We start from the raw sequence: 20,385 nt of genomic DNA, 5'->3' as shown, positions 1-20,385 counted from the left end.
GAAGGGCATGTGCTTTGCATTATGGGATAGAAGGACATGTGCTTTGCATTATGGGATAGATACTAAGGCAAGTGATGTGAAGTCATGAGCCTCTATGTACGAGGTGCCCCAGTCCTGAAAATACTTCAGGTGCAAAATTTGTTTGCTTACATTTGGATAAAGGATTAAACCAAGTATATAATTTCTTGCTATCTTTAATTTATGCAACATGACTTGTTCCTTATATCTGGGGCACCTCAGAAAAAAATATCCCGAACTTAAAAAAAGTACAATCTCTATGCTGCATTTAAACCTCATTTGAAGCTGGTGAACCTCATCTGCTTATCCAAGGATCTTCTACATCCTCTCTCTCAGTTCTGGGTGTTTACAAAGTTCCTTGTTCTTGTGACTTATCATATTATGGTCAAACTGAGAGATGTACTAACATCTTCCTAGAAGAATATAAGAAATACATCTGTTGCTATAAGTATGATCAGTCAGGTTTAGCTGACCATGCCTTGGATACCTTGCACAGAATCACATGGAAACAAAAACTATTATGCTTCACCATAACAAATACAAACTTGACTTTTTTTTTCTTTTTTAAGAATCAGCAGCAGATTTAAAAAACTAATAAATTCTTAACAAATCTGGTTCTATTAAATTTCTGAAGATTTGGAAACTAATTCTTAGGCCTCTCACCCAACAACACCTATAGAGGGTGCCCTTATGTTCTTGTATGAGATAGGATTTTGTGAGGTTGATAGAAATGCATTAAACTATTCAGAGATTTTTTATATATATATATATATATATATCAGATAGTTCTAGCGACACTATAACTGACACCTCAGAATTGAAACAAATGATTTGTTGGTTATAAACAACAAATTATAATAAATGCTAAAAGTTTTGACTTCAGGCTTTCAGTCTTATTTTTCCACTTATTGTTTTGTCAATTGTGTGCATGTTTTTGCAATTTTAATACTGTTTCCCTGACAATGACTGAATTGAAGTATAGGATGGATTATACTTGTAAACAAGTTTAGGCTTGAGTTCTGGTTAACATTCATTTTACACTTAATGGAAGAATAACAGCACAAACAAATAATTAAACATCAGGTTTAATTGTTTGATATTTCATCTCAGTCACAGAGACATACAATCAGGAATACAATGCTAAAATTATAATAACACACAAGAAACAATAAGTGGAAGAAACGAGTTTGTAATAAATTAAGACTAAAGTCCTATAAGGGACACCCGCTATGGGTGCTGTTGGTTAGCCTTAGATATTGGGCAGAAGGCTAACCAGGATGTTGGCAAAATGTTCTGTAGGCTATTGAAGAAACTAAGAAATGGAGAAAAGAGTACTGTAAAAGGAATCAAAGATGGTAAAGGTGACATGAAAACTGAAGATAAGGATATCCTAGATGTCTTGAGTAATTACTTTGAAAGACTATTAAACAAACCAATCAGTGACCAAACCATGCTAGAACATTTTCAAGAGGAATATAAAGAAAAGTACATATCAATACTTCAGGTAAAAAATGCCATCAAAACTTAAATGGAAAGGCAGCTGAATAAATGATAAATGACCAGAATAAATGATTGAATGACTTTGAATAAATGATATTTGACCACAAATACCCAAGTATGAAGGTATAAAAGTTTTGCAGTGGATACACTGCATAATTCACAGAGCCTGTACAGAAGGTTGAATTCCCAATGATTGGAGTAGAAATCTCATAGTATCCATCTATAAAAAAAAAAAAGGGAATAAAGCTGAATGTGAGAATTACAGAGAAATTTCTCTACCGAGTGTTCCAGGTAAGATTTATGCAAATAAACTTGAAAAGAGGTTGAGAAAGATTGTGGAAGAGAAACATGGAGAACAAGCTGGGTTCAGTTAATAAGGGAGAGATCATAATTGTCAAGCATTTGATTAATGATACAAACTTGTCTGTTCATGGTGGCACTATCCCATAGTATGTTATATCCATTAAAGTCACCCATGAGAAGTATGGGCTGAACAGTTGCAATATAAAACATTCCATCTTGTTTAACTCATAACCAGGTGGTAAATATATTGAACATACTGTAAGAAGAAATCCCACAGTTAGGTGAACTGGTTCTGCTTCTTGAGCAATATTATGCTGAACATTCTGAAAAGGAGTATGGGTGCCCAGTAGGATAGCTGCTCTGTCATGAGCAGGACCATCTCCAGTTCTGTCCTTACAAACAGTGAAATTCTTTAAGGCGAGGTCCTAACTGAATTTTAAATATGTTTCCAGAGACAGAAACAGAAGGGCTTGTGTTTCTGCAGCAGGATCTCAATATCATCAATATTCCGGTGAAATCCCCGACAGTTCCACTAAAAATTTTCCTACTGTTTTGGCTTTGTAGACTTGTCTGATATCCGAGATGGTGAGGGCATACTTTTGTCAGGTTCATATTTATCAATTGATTCTGGGAGATATGGATGGCCGATGTCCATCTGTTCCTCTGGAAATTTGTTCAATAGATCATCTGAATCATTTGGGAAGTTTAATTTACTTTCAGAGGATACTGAAGTATCTATTTTTTCTATGGGGAGGGGATATCATGCAGTTTAACTTTCAGTAATATCTTAGCCATAATTTTTTGATAAGTGGGTTCTCACTGAATGGCACCATTTTTGGAGTTGTTTTGGGAGTGAGACAATAGGTCACATGACTGATGTGCTCCACAGAGAAACACTCATAAAGTTCAGGCATGATGAAATTATCAGATGGTGGAATAGACATATGAGTTTGAGTTGCATTTTGATATTTTCTTAACTATCACCTCCTCAGCATAAGAGGATTTCGGGACAGGTGGGGTGGTGACTAACTTCCTTTTTGCATCCTGATAAGTTATATTTTGTTCTGCTTTAATCTTTTGCATTTCTTTTTCATCTTTCCACTTCTGACATGAAAAGGAGTAAGCTAGATGATCTCCCTGACAGTTGACATATTTAGCTTTCTTTGCAGAGCAAGATTTGTTATTATGCTCTTTATTACCACGCTGAGGACAAGTGGTAAAGCCACAACAGGAAGTGCATGTCTATATTTCTGACACTTAAAGCTTCTTAGTGGATTAGGGATGTTACAGCTTAATAGGACAATTGAGAAACCCTTCTTTTACAGATGTTGGAGGCTTAGGTGTATCAAAAGTAAGGATGATGTTCCTGGTTGAAACCAGGTGACAATCCCTAGATATTAAGATGTGCCTCATAGCTGTCATTCCCTGAACTTTAAGCTCTGAACATATCTCCTCATCAGGAATATCAAGGAGATCCCAATTCCGAAATCACTCCTCTACAAGAACTCAGTGTCTTATGAGGTGTTACTGTGATTGGCATTCTACCCATTGATGTTGCTCTCAGCAGTTTCTCAGAATACTGCTGACATGGTGTTTCCACAAGGATATCAGTAGCACATAATTTTTTAACTGCTTTGGGAGATCCTGCCAGTCATTCTAAACCCTTTTGAATAAAGAAGGGTGACATTTTTCCAATTGGCTTGTCACCTGTCACATGGATGATCAGAAATACTGGTACATTTACATCTTTTGTTTCTTACTTCTGTTATCAAATTATGTTATCTATGGTCAGTACTTGTTGGGATCTTGTCAGAGCCCCTGAAATATTTGAAGATGAAGAATTCATGCTCAAAACATTTTTTGCTTAGCATCAGAGCTTCCTACACATTACAGAGCCACACATGGATGCCCACTGACTGCCATATACAATATCTGCGCTCAGGAGTGGAACACTAGGGCTACTCTGGACACCATACAGCCAGCCTTGAGCCCTGTCCTCAGACATGGAGACTTACTGCAATGCCATCGATCTTTGCAGGCTTGAGTAGTCCTTGCCAGAAATGATCCTGGCAAGGACTACTCTAAGACCACTTGTCTTACTAAAGCAGTGGTTGAAGTACTGCAAAACTAGAGTAACATCCCCCTTTCCAGATGTCCATGGGATACCCCACACAACAAACATGGTGGCAGGATGTTGGATTCCAATGATGTTGGCCTGGAAGAAAGGATAAAAAAGACTCAGGAGAAGTAAATGAAGAATACAAGAAGAAAAGAAATGGAAGAAGAAAAGGCCCAGCACCATCACTGCCAGGTCTCCTTCCCCATGAACAGGTGCCCCACAGGAAGTGACAAAAATGTAACAAATAAAGCATGCTAATAATCCTGATAAAACCCCATGTATATATAGTGTTTAATTACATAATCAGATATTATGCAAATAATAACATTACAGAGAGAGAGAGAGAGAGAAGTTAAATGAGACTTACTGGAATAATCACCTGTTATTTTTTAAAAAAAATTATATTTCTTAGTAGACAGGAGTACATTATTTTTAATCATCTATATGAATTGAATTAAGAAGGAAACTGGAATTAAACCTAATATCAAAATGGGAAATACTCAAAAATTGTTAATCTCAGCTGAGTATGCAGATGATACATTCCTACATAAATCAAAGGATTCTCTCACTAAATTGAGTAACTGCTGTAACAAATTTAGCATGAAAATCAGCAATAAAAAGATAAACTATAAAAAAAATAATAATAACAAGCAGGAACATGCAATTTATATGCAATATAAATTTTAGTTTGAGAAGTCAACAGCATCAAAGTCATGCACAGATTTTAAATTTTAATAAATAAAGATATACAAATAATGGAACTATTTAGTAAAAATTATATAAAAGTTCAAAGTTTTATTTAATAATTTCATCCATGTAAATCTGATTTTTCTTTTTGTATTTGTATTTTTTATTTTATTAATTTTTCACATTATAGGCCCTTTCTTCTTTGAAGAAATCAACAGTTAACAGAGAAAGTTATCTTTCCATGTTGCAAAATTTCTTCATTCCAAAATTGCAGATTAAATCTTTCAAACACCACCACCTTTCAGAAAATCACTGTCAGCCTTCCCAAACAAATGGATTGGGTGGATCAATTGCTTGGCCATCCCATTTGCCTGGTCTAACATCATTACATTAGATGATTTTTTTTTTTTTGTGGGGCCATGTCAAAACATTTGCCTGTTCATCAAAACTGTGTTCTTTGGATGAATTCAAGGTCAGAATAACAAGCACAATTCAAGGAATATCAGTGCATCGATTATACAATGTATTCACGAAGTTTGAGAACCAGCTTGAAAAGATGTATCAACAATGATGGTAGCCATTGTTGAAGTATAATAATTAAAAACTTCTCCTTCTTTGTCCTTGCCATTATCCCATTTCACTTGGAGTCAACTCTCCTAGTCTATAATCAAAGGACATTGTCCTAGGTTGTTGATGTCTCCAACTGGGCAGTTTGGAGGGTTTTTTTTTTTTTTTTAATAAGGAACATCCCTGGTCGCTGGGCTGTCATGGCGCATCTCCTCGGTGGTGGATGAGTGGGATAATCAGTGGACTACTTTGTAGGCCTCCCGGCTAGGTCCATGGGGACCCACTAACCAACAACAGCTGCGGTTCTCCATTCATATTGGGGGTTGGATAATTCTGGTGGCCCATTCTGTAAAAAATGCTGCTATATAAAGCATCATGTCCAAACAGAAAAGAAATAAAGCTCGGGTAGTCTCAAGATGCACAGAACAGTGGTGTTAGGGTGATGTAGCAGGCCCTGGGGGTATCGTCAGTCCATGACTGCTATAAAGAAACTCAAAGCAGAAATTGCTTGAATATTGCTACTTGGAATGTAAGAGGATTAAATAAATGTGGGAAATTGGCTAATGTGATGAGAGAGAGAGATTGAATATGAGTATACTATGAATAAGAAACCTTTCGGAAAGGATCATCAGATTTTGAGTCGAAACTTCAAAATGGCAAGATATATAAAGTATATACGTCAGATGGTGAAATGTCAAGGAGAGGTGTAGCGTTCATTGTAAAGAAAACTAATAAAAACATTATCCATCAAAAAATCAGATAGAGTAATGGAAATTCTATTGAAGTCTAAACCTAAAGATATGCTGATCATTCAAATATAGGCTCCTACAGAACAGAATGAGGAAGCAGAAATAGATAACATGTATGATGTGAAATAGAATGGTGTATAAAGGAAGTTGGAAGCAAGAAAGATCAAGTTATTTGTGTTAGGGGTGACTGGAACGCAAAAGTTGGATCAGAGAGAGCATCTACACACGGGGGTCCAATGGACTTGGAATGAAAGAGGACAAAAACCGATTGATTTCTGTATTTCTGATTAAGTACATTCCTGGATCCCTTCAAAAAAGCTTATATTTAATGAAGTGGAAGATGTACATATTCACTCAAGTATTCACAGAACTTCTAATAATATTATTTATATACTTGTTACAGGCAGCTGATTGTCTCTTTCCCTGAAAAGCAGCAAGTATACTTTTTTCCCCTAACAAATTTTAACATCCCTACCAGCCGAGGTAGATGAAATAGTGAGACCAAATTGCACTTCTTATCCATGTTATTCAATGGATGATACAGAATCATATCCAGATTTAGCTGGATGTCTCATGGCTGATTAGGGGTTTAATAAGTAATCACATAATAAATTTCATCAAAAATTATTGAGAAGTTCATATCTTGATAACGAAGAGAGAGATGGAGATCATCCATGACCCTTCATCACATATGAAGGTTTTTTTCTTTTCCCATTTACATCATAATATAATGTCTAATAAGTGTATTAAAATTAATTTTCATAATTAAAAAAAATTTTTTTTTTTTTTTACTTTTCTGATTGTGGGTGATGTTATCTTCCAATCTGCAAGTGAATTTCTTCCTTGGGAATTAAAAATTTGAACATATGATCCAGTCTAGAAATTTAAAAATGAACACATAAATTAATATATATACATTAATCAAGCATTTCTCTTACTGTAAAATAAAATATGAATAAATTGATTAATGTGGACAAAATTTTTTTGTGTGTTCTGACAGTAGGAATGACAATACTATACCATTATATATCTTCATCAATAGTTGCACATTTGTCTTAAGTAAACTTCTGAAAAGTAAAAACTTTTTTTAATCTGCACTGGTCCCTCTACAAACACAATACTAGCAATGGCTGAGGGGATTATTTTTTGTTCCACACAAAATAACATTATTTTAAAGGCTATTTTAATTATTATTTCATATCAATTTCAAATATATGCTATGCTTACAGAAAACTAACATGCAACTGTAACATATGAAATATTATAAATGACACAATTTCAGTTTTTCTGTGCAGATTACAAAAATATATTTGGAGCATTTGTTTCATCCATGCAAAGTTTGGAATCATCAAAAGCCATAAAAGTCACTCTGGTAGAGTTCCAAGGGAGTGAAAGAGGTAAAATAATTCCCTTGTAGTAGCAAATTATAGAGCAATCAGTCTCACGCATAGTAGTAAAAGTACTAGAAAAATTGTTCAAAAAGAGAATTCGAATGGGTAGATAAAAATATGATACAGTATGAGAGTCAACATGGTTTTGTGAAGGGTCGGTCATGCCTTAGTAATTTACTAACTTTTTATAATAGCGTAACAGATGAGATGGATAAAGGAAATGGCTATAGGATGATTTTGCTGGACTTTGCAAAAGAATTTGACAACAAATGGGGGATGGATATGACATTGGTTAAGTGGATAAGAGGTTGGCTGCTGAAAAGATATCAAAAAGTCATATATGGAGAGGGAAATCGAGGTGAAAACAGCTGCCTAGTTGTGTGCCACAAGGTTCAGTGCTGGGACCATTGCTGTTTAATTTGTACATAAATGTACATATTTCGTTTCAGGTTATTTCTTATATCATATAAGAAATAACCTGAAATGAAATATTCAGTTGTTTGCTGATGATACAAATAGGTAGAGTAATAGTTAATCAAGGTGATGTAGAGAGCTTACAGAATGTAAATTTAAATAGGCTGTCAGTGTGACCAAAAAGATAATGGTATCACTTTAATGTCGAGAAATGTAAAGTTATGCATTTTGAAATAAACAGATTACAAGCTATGTATTACATTGATGGCACTGTACTCCAGGAAATAGATGAAGCTAAAGATTTAGGGGTGCTGGTAGACAGAGAGTTAAAGTTTAGAGGACATATTGCTAAGGTAGCCCATAAGATTACTTGGCTATTGAAGAGCACACACAATAACAAGTAGAAATAAGAAAGTTGTTATTCCTCTTTATACGACCTTGACTCAGGTTTTTCGTCCCTCAGAACAGGCAAATAGTCAAACTGGTTCCTGTGAATACACATGGACCTATAGCCATGAATACTTACAACAACGTGGAAAAGACAGGGTCCTCACCACATATCTTTATACCTGTAGTCAGCCAAGACACTGGAAGGAGGAGGCAGTGAGAGAGAGAGAGAGAGAGAGAGAGGGGATCATCAATTAAGTGAATTACTTACTTTGACAATCAGGCATTCTGAGAGAAGTCTTAGATGCACCTCCCCAAATATGGGAATAGTATTCTAAGGTTGGACAGATTTCAGCTTTATAAAGTGTCAGTATTTGAGCAGAAGAGAAGTACTCTTTAGAACCAAAAAGAATACTAAGCTTTTTGGAGGTTGAAGAAGCTATTGACCTGAAGTGCTTATGTCATGATAGATGTGCGAGTTAAACAGAAGAGAAAACTGATTGTGGTAGCAAAAAAGAATATTATCAAAAATAAGGGAGATGGAGACATGGCCTTTCTTCTTGGGAATGAAACAGTATTGTGTTTGTATGGCATTAAAATTCACCAGATTGTCCTCACACTGCGAGAATGGCAAGATTTCTAATTGGTTAAATATAATAGATCTTGAAATGTGAATCACCTCAGCACTGCAAGAGAAACAAAAAGAGAGAGAGAGAGAGAGAGAGAAAAAAAAAAAGAAGGTCACTGATGTACAGGAGGCAGAGTGGACAGCCATGAGTCCTGGGGTACACCATCCTTAATTGAAAAATCTGATGAAAGGAAACCACCCACCATAACCTGCAATAAGCAACCAGAGAGAAAGCTGGCAATCCATTCATAAAGGGATATGACAAGAACATAGCTTGGTAAAAAGGCCACAATGCCAGACTCAATCAACTGCCTTGGAAATATCAACAAAGACCACTTGAGTTTCTCTGAACTTTTCCATAGCCTGCATCCACAGGTGGGTTGAGGCTAGCTAGAAGATTAGCTATGGAATGAGAATAACATTCATACTGGTGATCACTAAGTAATTTGTGAGTCTCTAAATAGTGAAGCAGTTGACTATTGATGAACTTTTTCATCATTTTTGAAAGTATTGAGGTCAGAGCAATAAGGCTGGATGGTTGACTTTTATTTTCCTTTTTAGTAACAGCCTGGAGAAAAGCTTACTTCCAAGCAGTTCAATATATGCCAGATAAGTATGACAGCTTGAAGAGATGATACAAGACAGGTGTAAGTTCTTGGCCACAAAATTTTCATCCAACTGGATGAATACCATCAGGGCTAGTGAGAATTTTTTCTGATATTCCTTCTGGTTAAATTTCAGGAGAGGCATATTGTGGATAGTTTAACTTTGTGGAATGGTGGGAGACATTTATATAAGAGTTAGAGAAAAACATGGATGCCAAGAAGTCTGCCTTATCTTTAAGAGATGTTGCCATAGTACCTTCAGGATGTGATAGAGTGGAAACATGGAAGGAAAGAATTCTATCCCATAGCCTCAGCAAGGAACCAGAAATGAGAATAGTCAAGAGACAAGCTTAGTGCATCTGGCCCTTACAGGATTTGTTATGATGTGTTAAAGACTTTTTTACAGCTGTTATGAGGTGAAGTATAAGCTGAGTGGGAGGTTAAGGTTTTTGACTGGAGATTGGCTATATGCTGAAGTCCTGACACAATTGTTAGTGAACCAAGGTTTGAATAAGGATCGAGGATTCTGAGTAGAGTGGGAAACAGTGGCGGCTCGTACATAAGCACTACGACACCACAGCACTCCCAAGGAAAAAATGAAAACATTAAATTTTGTTTGTGTTTATAAATAATAATAATGATTTACAACATTATATAAATGCAATACAACATGTTAAAGGTTACAGCTTATGTTTTGGCATTGATTGAATAGTTAATAATTGAAATTGTTCGATTAACGCCTTAGATGTAAACCGAATGGCCAACACCCGACATCCTAAACAAATACTAAAATATAAGCCAGTTAGAAAGAGAAGGCAGGGTAGACCTCAAAAAAAGGATATTTAATGGATAATGAGACCGGAACAGACCAATATGGTCTATACCCGTATTTAGTGTTATGATGATGCTTTAGATTATGAAACAAATGCATTGCGATCTAACACAGTGTCAGAATTATCACATTAGGCCAACTGCAGCTAGCCTTGCCCATACTCATTTGCGCTTCTCATTGCACATTACAAGTGATTCCCACTGCTCGTTTGGGCAGTGTATCGTATGCTTGCATGCATTATTTCTGTGAGATACGAAACTTTTATTATTGGTGTTTGTTCATGGTGAGAGTGAAATATTTTTAATAAAGCAATTTTTTAATATGTAAATTTATTTATTAATTGGTTACTGATTAGGAAAAAAAGAATTTTTTTTTTTTTAAATTTTTATTTTGTATATGCAGCACCCCCACTTAAAATTTTCACTGACTGCCACTGGTGGGAAATAAAAGCACTCATCCCAATGAGAATAATTTGTGTTATTAGTAAGGAAGAGCAGAAGCAATAATTATACCATGGCACAAAACACAGAAGTCCTGAAGGTCATTCAGATTGCCAGTGTTGTAGTAACACAAGATGGCTAAGAATGGCTAGAAGAAGAACAATTTGTAAAGGAGACATTATTATTATTATTCGTGACACCTCCAAGGAGTCCGAAGATTCATCGCGGGAGGACACCTACAACTGTCCCAACTACTACACTGAACCTCTACTACGAATCATCTCCATCAACGCCATCTACCACCCACCTCCACCACTACCACAACTAGTATTTTTTGTCTGTAAATTCCGTGTGTTCTGAAGAGCCGATTTGTCTGTATGCAGGATGAAAAACCCGAGTTTCCAGGAGAAAAAAACCCTGCTACCTCCGTATGAGATCAGCTAACTCACCTTCGATTGAACAAGTCCACATAAAGATTCCTCCCATCGTGACGAGAATCGAACTTAGGCTTATTCCAAGGATAGCCAACATCAGCAGTGTATTCGGAGGGAAAGATAGTTAAGGAAAGATCTAAGATGTTGGGAGAATGATAGAAATTATCTGGAATTCTGGTGGATTCATAAACAATTTGTGTTAAATCATTACTGAAAGCAAACAAGTCACTTCATTTCCAGCTTGGTTGTCAAGTTGGAGAGGGGGAAGCCAGTCTGAATTGTGAATACTGAAATCACCAAGAAATATTATCTCACCGTTCAGATGTATGTGATCTACTTTTAGAGACAGTCAAATAGGTTAAAAGTCATCAGAGTTAAGAGAACAGTAAAAGCAGCAAATGAAGGCAACAAAGTGAGACAAGGAAATCTTGAGCCAAAGCAGATCATATAAAGGGGATTCCAAGTCTAGTAACCTTTTGCATGGGATATCAGGCAGACAAATGCACAAGTTCTTACAAAAGGCATCATGGAAGATGAGGAAAGTTGAGGTGAGATATTGCTGTTGCAGAGTTGTGGTTCAGTGATGAATAACATCTCAGATTTGGATGACTGTAAGTGATGGTGGCGCACATCACTGATATTAGAATTACCACTTTTGATGATAGTAAAGTCGATCTGAAAGTTTTTTTTTTTTTTTACTGCATTAAATAAAAAAATGTCATGGTATTCAATCTTTTACTCTAAATCTTTTGTGAGTTCCATTTCTTTTCCAATGATACTTCCCATAATGATGTTATCAATCTTCAATTCTGCTAAGGATGAGTTTGTTCTGTAATCCAGAAATTATATCCAGCAGTTGACTTTTTTGCTGTCTGCAATGACTGGCAAAAGAAGCTGGTGAAAGGCTACAACAATACCCATGACAGCATGACATTTTTCATTGCACTGTACTATTATTTTGTTTGTGGTTTGTGTTAAGTGGAATTCTCAAGCTATGGAAGTCTCCATCCACCAGTTTCCACCTTTCGATCCTTAAGTAACTCATATAAGGATCATCTACTTTTGTTTCATTAAAATTGAATCACAGTTTAATTAACAAATCTTGAATACTAAAGCAACCATTGTGTTTAGTTCCAATTAATAATAATTGTTTAAACAATTACTGATTGGATTAATATCAGTATTTATCAATTAAATTTTGTAATAGTGATGGTACTGAATCATGAAATGATTAACAAAAACTGAAAAGGAAGTATTATTGAAGTGGAGAGGCATAAAAAGATGGATAAAAAGGTTTCCAGTATTAACAGACCAAATGATAGACTATTTCATGGACTGTTATTTTCACAGAATTTTTTTTTAAACTATTCTACTTACTACACTGACATTAATAAGCAGCCCAATGGCAACAGCCATTCAAAATCAGTAAGAGTATTTAAGAAAATAAAATAAAAAGAGACAATGAAATTAATTTATCAAAACTACTAAATAAAACCTCTACAATGATGCATAAAACTTGGGGAATGGGAGATTTTTGTGCATATTTTCACACTTTTAATGAAAACTTCCACACACACACACACATATTGGGTTTGCAATTCCAACAGTCCACGAATTACTACAAAATTCACAACTTAAAGCCCGTGTTGGAATAGCCATGCCTGTTTATCTCACACAGGCCATTTCAAACAAACCAGCCAAAAACACTCATGCAGTCAGCACGCACACACACACATATATATCATACCTCAAAACATTACTTGCTTCAGCACTGGGACTAAACAACTCACAACATAGTACCAAACATTAGTCAGTGAGGATGTACTATTTGAGATTCATCACTGATTTTGATATCAAGAGCGAATAGTTTTCAAAGTCGTTTTTTTTTTTTTTTAAACAAACAAACTCAAATCTTTATGGTTCTTTCATAGTCCAGAAGTAATTGCTTATGAAAAATTTGACATTTACGGGGGAATGAAGGATATCATGTTAAATTGAATAATGCCCAACAAATATTGCCAAATTCGAAATTATATTTTACCTGAAACGCTCCTCTAAACATCTCAATGCAGAACATGCACTTTCAAATTAGAAAAATAACTGCTTTTCTCATTTAATTCTGAATCAAGAATTTCAACAGTCATCTGGATTTTGCTTACTTCCTGAAATTTTAAAAATTTTAATATGAATTATTGTAAAGCAAATATACTCTAATTAAATAACGTCTCACTATTAAAGGATATCACATTTAAAATTTCTTGGGATGATTTATATTTACAAAGTACCTATACTACTTATATACTCAATCCTAATTCTATATATATACATATATATACAAACAAGCGTTGAATTCCTTTACCTGCTGTTTCAAATTTGGTGACATACTCGAATTCATCGCATAACACAATTATGACTCATTGTTTATGACAAAACAGCGACATCAAACATAAGGACGCCGTATTAGAACTATTAGCAAATTAGAACTACTGTACTAAAAAATTAAATGAGTATTAGAATTATTAGTCAAGAAAATATAAATTGAAGAGATTATACATGAAAACATAACGCAAAATGTGCATGAAAGTGAGAATGATTCTGGGATGAGTGAAGAGCAGAAGTGCGGAACCGGGATTTTAAAAAGATTTGGGATGCTCCGGAGCTCCGTGCAGACAGCACAGAATGAGATTCGGGGCGCAGATAAGAGATCTTGTGTGAATTGGAATGGAAAGGGTGAATTTGGTAGAGATGGATAGATGGACAGGAATGGAATAAGGTGGTGGGAAAAGTCTTCTTTAAAGAATGTTGGCCGAGAGCTACATTGTAGCATGTGTGACTAGAGCTATAAAGAGAGGTGAGAATGTAGATGAAATTATTTTAATAGTCGGGACGAATGATTTAGGAAGCAGCGTAAATCGTCTGCAAGGGATTCGAGGGAGATGTTGTAGACTGTTAGATTTAAGAGTAGCCTAGATATTATTATTATTCCCCAAGACACCCACTGAGTCAAAGACTCATCTAGGATGATAGTCGAGAATTGAGATAATGAACGAAATTATATATAGGATGTTTATAAAGAGAGGACTTGAGTATGTGGATTTATGGGAGGAATTCAATGGGAGAAAGGAATATACTAATGATGCATTTAAATGAGTACGAGAATAAACGTTTACAGAAGTTATTGTTTAATGAAAATATGTAGGTATTACATCAGGGAAACGAGAGTAATTAGGATGAAAGGAATAAGTATGGCTGGCAAAAATACCATTGACAAGAAGGGGGGGGGGAGGAATCAAGGGTAAAGCTTAAAATTACCCTCCTCTGTTTATATACCAGTGCGAGAAGTATAAGGAATAAGTGAGAAGAACTTATAGCATTGGTTATTAAAATCCAGCCTCAGATAATGGGAATATTGGAAACGTGGTAGATAGGAAATTATATCTTCACTGGCATTGAAGTTGATGGATATCGTCCTTTTGAGAAGACAGAAATTATATATATATAAAAAAAGTTGGGTATGTATTTCTGATGATAACAAATGAGTTGTGTCCATGTAGGATGTGGAAGTATGGAGTAAAATGAGAGAGTGAATTTGAAAGTATCTGGTGTGAAATAAATGTTACTAGAGAGAGAGAGAGAGAGAGAGAGAGAGAGAGTTAGTTGGAGTGCATAACAGACCTGGGAATAATGAACGAGATGAAAAGAAATGTATAGGCGAATTAATTTTGATAGTGAAAAAAAAACATTGTAATAATGGGGATTTCAATTTTCGAAATATGAATTGGAAAGAAGAAATAGCTAATGGGGGGGAAAGGTAAAAGATTTTCTTGAATTCTTAAGGGATCACTATCTCATGCAGTTGATGAGGGAAGAAAGCCAGGAGCATAATGTACTGGATTTAGTGATACTGTCGAACAGCGTAATTGTTAACAAAATATCAACAAGGACACCAGTTGGTGACATTGATCACGTAGTCATGATCTGGGAGGTGCGAAAGCATGCAGAGGCATCAAGAACAAATGGTACTTGTGAAATTATAGGATAGGATATTATCGACAATTCAGAAAACAGCTCAAAGGAGTTGTTCTTTGGGAAAAAAAACTCGAAGGAAAAAAGATTTACGAGGATGGTCAGAAAAGATCTCGGCCAAAAATAATTTTTAAAAAAAATCAGCTAACGCCTTTTTATTCCCATATAAAGGGATTGGCGAGGCCATTTAGCCTTATCTAACTTTTGGAGACAGTGTGGGCAGTTCAATCTCCAGTGGTACCAAGTCAGAGAGAGCTGGCCCAAGGCTATCACTAATTAAGCGGCACGCAGTGAAGAGAGACGGCTCAACAAGTGCCGCCATCTCGTGGTCCCTAACCCTAACGCTCGTATTTAACATCTGAAATCATGTGGATTCTACGGTCGATTTTCTTGAGTTTACGGGACGAAAAACCCGCTTGCCTGAGATCGACTAACACGGGATCCGATCGAAAAAAGGCTTAGAAAAATTTCTTCTAGTCGCCGACTAGATACGAAACCAAGAAGTCTTCTTTCGTGCGGTCAAGCGCAATGGTATGCAAACGCCGCATCCACTGAGCTACATATATTTTATTAACAACAAACCATTTATGTGCAATCTGAATAGGAATAAATATATATACATCCATTTACAATTATATACATTTTGTACATGGTATGTTCATTTTAATTGGCATTTTTTTGACATTTCTTTTTCACATTGCGTCTATTATCCGAGTTCATACAATCTTTTTTTACATGATAATCTGCTCAGTGCCTTGCGTTTCCTAAAGTCCTTATACTTCATCTGAACATTTTTTTTTCAATGTGTCATATATCATTCTATCTTAATCACTTATAAAAAAAAATCAGCAAACACCTTTTTATTCCCGTATACGGGGAGTAGGCGAGGCCATTTAGCCCTATCTAACTTTTTTGGAGACTGAGTGGGTAGTTCAATCTCGTACTAATCAGAGATAGATTGCCCAAGGCTATCACTAATTAAGCGGTACTCAGTGAAGAGAGACGACTCAAATGTGCCGCCACCTCGTGGTCCCTAACCCTAACACAATATATTTAATGTCTGAAATAATATGGGTTCTACGGTCGATTTTCTTGAGTTTACAGGACGAAAAACCCGAGTTTCCGGGAGGAAAAACCTGCTTGCCCGTGCCAGAGACTAACTAACTCGGGAACCGGTCGAAAAAAGGGATAGAAAAATTTCCTCTAGTCACCGACTAGACTCGAAACCAAGTCTTCCTTCGCGCGGCCAAGCGCCGTGGTTGGCAAACGCCACATCCACTGAGCTACACAGGCTAATAATCACTTATATTAACATTTAAATTACTATTTCATACATCCCATTTTTCATCTATTTAAAATAATATACATGCTGTACATAGTATGCTCATTCTAACTGGCATATTTCTTTGACATTTCTTTATGGTTTCATATTGTGTATATTATCTGTGTTCATACAATCTGTTTTTTACATGATAATCTGCTCAGTGCTTAATCAAAATTATTTTTATTTTTCAACATAATCTCCCTCAAGAATAATACATTTATTCCAGCGATGCTCCAGCGCCACTATCTCGTACCTGCAGTGGTTCTCAGTAAGATTTGTAAAATATCCTCTACACAGAGCCAGTTTTATCATTAGGCGAACCTAGGCAATCGCCTGGGGAGTTTATTTATTTTTATAAATATCCACATTTGTAGGTGTATGTGTGCTTGGGTGAGTATGACAATATATATATATATATATATATATATATATATATATATATATATATATATACACATACAGAGAGAGAGAGACAATGTATAGGAGCGTCTAAATTTTATTTGCCTAGGGACATCAGATACTCTCGGAACGGCCCCGCCTCTACAGATACAATTACCACTTGATTCGAAGAAAAACGCCGACAAGCAAATAAGTGTTAGTTTTGGGAAGAGATAAAAGTCAAAGGGAGTCAAATCTGGGGAATTGGGTGGATGTTCCAACAAGTCATAGTGCAGATCCCATTATTTTCATTTGCCAAAACACCTTTGTAGGCAGGCGCATTGTCCTGATGAAAGATGTTTTTTTTCTTCTTCAAACCGGTTCTTTTCTCACGAATTGTTTCATCTAGTCTGGTTAAAAGATCGGAATAATATTCCTCGGTTATTGTTTTACCCTTTTCAAGATAATTAATAAATAAAATGCCTTTGGCATTCCTAAACACCGATGCCATGACCTTTCCATGTTGATGAAAACCACTTTTGGGCGCTGAACTCCACTGTTTTGACTGCTGTTTGGATTCTGGTGTGTAATGGTGAATCAAAGTCTCATCCATAGTAATAAATCGATGCACAAAATCAGTTTTAGTCTTGTTAAAACGCTCCAAGCACTGTTCAGAGATTTTCATGCGAGTGCGTTTTTGATCTGCTGTGAGCAAGCATGGCACCCATCTTGTGCAAAATTTTTTCATTTGCAATTCTTCACGCAAAATATATCCTACACGTTCTTTTGAAATGCCAATAATCTTAGCAAATTCAAACGCTTTGACTTGCTGGTCATCCAATGCCATATCGTGCACTTGGTCAATTTCTGATGTTTACACTTTTTGGACGTCTTCCACGTGGATCATTTTCCAGGCTTGTACAGCCACGTCTGCAAGGGCTGGATGTTGTTGGGCATGGAATGTGGTCAAGGAGCATTTGCAGGAGGTTATGGCTGACTGTATACCTAGAGTTCGAATAATAAATCAAATGGATGAATAACACCACTAAGCTTGAGCTGCAAAAAAAGAAACAACTGTGGAGGGAATTTAAGGAGAAAGGTGACTTGCAGGGACATGAACGGTATAAATCCCAGACCAGAAGGGAAACAAGTGTGGTATGAAAAGCAAAAGCGTATTATGAAAGAAAGGCCATGCAGGATAAAGAGAATTCCGAACAGTTTTTTTAGATATATTGCAAGAAAAAGAAAAAATTTATATGGCAGATTGATTTTAAAGAATGCTGATGGTAGGGAGATAACTGAATCAGTTGATATAGTGGAATTACTGAGTGAGCACTTTGCAAAAGTATATCATCCAGGTGGTGACATTGAAGGAACCATTAGTTTATATGGGAATTGTGGTGAATGAAGTGGAGGTGAATAGTCTATCACAGAACTTTAATGTGAATACATCTGTGGGATTGGATGGTATATCAGCATGGATCTTACGTAAAACAGTTAAAGAATTGTCAGTCCGCTTGAATTTATTGTTTAATTTGAGTCTCGGGTCTGGGTTAGTCCCAAGGGGGTGGAAAGAGGGGAAAAGAGTTCCACTGTATAAAGGAGGATCCAAGACAACTGTTGCAAATTACCGACCGATCAGCATATCAGGAGTCGTTATCAAGGCCTTGGAGAAAGTAGTCAAGAAAAAAATACAGGAATGGATTGATGAAAATGAGATACTGTATGGGGGACAGCATGCCTTAGTAACTTGCTCAGGTTTTATAACACAGTGATGGCTGAACTGGATAAGGGTAACGGTTTACAGTGATCCTGCTTGACCTGACTAATGCCTTTGACAGGATACTACATGGAAGTCTAATCCGTAAACTGCAATATATGGGAATGGTTATAGGGTTGGTGAGATGGATTGGAGTGTGGTTGATGGAGAGATAACAGAGACTAGTTTACTCTGGAGTAGAGTCCAAAAGACTGCCTGTGACTAGTGGTGTGCCGCAGCATTCTGGTCTTGGACCACTGGTGTTTAATTTGTTCATTAATGATATAGGAAAGGATCTGATAGGAAAGGTTCATTTGTTCGCTGATGATGCTAATTTGGGTAGGGCAGTAGTGAATGCAGAAGATGTCAAAATTTTGCAGGATGATTTGGATAGATTTGTGGTCTGGGCTGAGGAGAATGAATGTCAATTTAATGTGGAAAAATGTAAGGTTATGCATTTTGGTGTGAAAAAATTAGCAGCAGTATATCACATTGGTTGAACTGTATTCCAGGAGATTGATGAGGCCAGGGACTTTGGAGTGTTGGTGGATAGGGAGTTGAAGTTTAGTGGCACATCGCAAAAGCGGATAAATCAGCTCATCAAATCACTTGGATGCTGAAGAATACTTTGACGAGCAGAGATGAGGAAGTTATTGTTCCTCTGTTTCGAGCCTTGATAAGACCCCATCTAGATTACTGTTCTCAGATCTTGTCACCTAGGTTTCTTCTTGATGGAGAGGAGGTTGAGAGGATCCAGAGGCAAGTGACCAAGAGGATATCAGGTCTGTGGTATGAACCTTATGAAAACAGGTTGAAGATTTGTGGGTTGCAGAAATTAGTTGATAGGTGGAAAAGGGGGGGGATATGATTGATACATTCAAATTGCTTAATTCAGAGGATATTTTTGAGAACAGGATTTGTGGTCGTAGGACTAGGAGGCATCCATGGAAGCTGGGCAAGAGTGTGGTTAGTAAGGGTATTAGAGCTGTGTTTTATTACCTTTAGAGTGGTGAATGAGTGGAATAAGCTGCCTGAGTCTGTCGTGGGTGCTGTGACAATGAATGAGTTCAAGGTAAAGTATGATAGATACTGTGTGAATGTCAAATTGTTGAGATGGACATGATATTTAGGGACTCCCTCGATGAGTCAAAGGACTTCTTTTAGTCGCCCGTAATAATAATAATAATATTAATAATGATATGTCCCAGTTCCGTGAGATTGTCCATATTTATGCAGAAATTGAAGATTTCTGGGTTCACAGATGATCGACGGAGATGATATCAGGGCGGTTTTTTCATTAGGCGAACCTAGGCAATCGATTCGGGACGTCAGACTTCTACGTCTACTTGTGTGAGTATGGCAAAATATATATATCAAGACAATGCATGGGGCACATAAATTTTCTTTGGCAAAGAGGGCATCAGATACTTTCGGACCGGCCCTGTATGATATAGACAAATAAGTTCCTTAGGAGGAGGAGGATTTATAGTATCGATGTGAAAGAAATATTTTTTGCACATGAATATTCTGAGGAAAATTCGGGGGTATCGATGGAAATTAAGTAACATGTACTTATTAAGTCCGTGAAGACTAGATTTTTTTGCTTAGAGAATTGTGAATGATGGTAACTGATTGCCGAAATTATTTGTGCGCTCTTTGTCGGTGAATGGTTTCAAGGCAAAACATGACAATTATTTTCCAGGTATGGATGATTAATGTATTGCATCTCTCGCGATGAGTCTGCGGTTTCCATGGAAGTATTTTCCCAAACATGTGTACTACATCGAAATTGTAACAGAATTCAATAGATGTCAGTCCTAACTT

At 36.3% G+C, this 20,385-nt stretch overlaps 1 protein-coding gene across 1 annotated transcript in view; it reads right to left on the bottom strand.

The window, feature by feature from the left end:
- The window catches only part of LOC150108484 (uncharacterized), a 178,810-nt gene extending 165,571 nt beyond the window's left edge, over positions 1-13,239 (bottom strand). Inside the window, exons 1-2 of the mRNA XM_090415892.1 lie at positions 13,116-13,239; positions 6,736-6,819 (exon numbers count right to left, since the gene is read on the bottom strand). Coding sequence (XP_090272018.1) covers positions 6,736-6,819; positions 13,116-13,151 — 120 coding nt within the window. The 5' untranslated portion in view covers positions 13,152-13,239. The remainder of the gene's footprint in view (positions 1-6,735; positions 6,820-13,115) is intronic.
- Positions 13,240-20,385: the final 7,146 nt, after the last annotated feature.

This window comes from Typopeltis vanoorti, chromosome 3 (genome assembly GCF_054136105.1).
Source record: "Typopeltis vanoorti isolate ZY-2024b chromosome 3, IOZ_Tvanoo_1.0, whole genome shotgun sequence".
Classification (NCBI taxonomy): Eukaryota; Metazoa; Arthropoda; class Arachnida; order Uropygi; family Thelyphonidae; genus Typopeltis; species Typopeltis vanoorti.
This window is presented reverse-complemented; position numbering and strand designations above follow the sequence as displayed.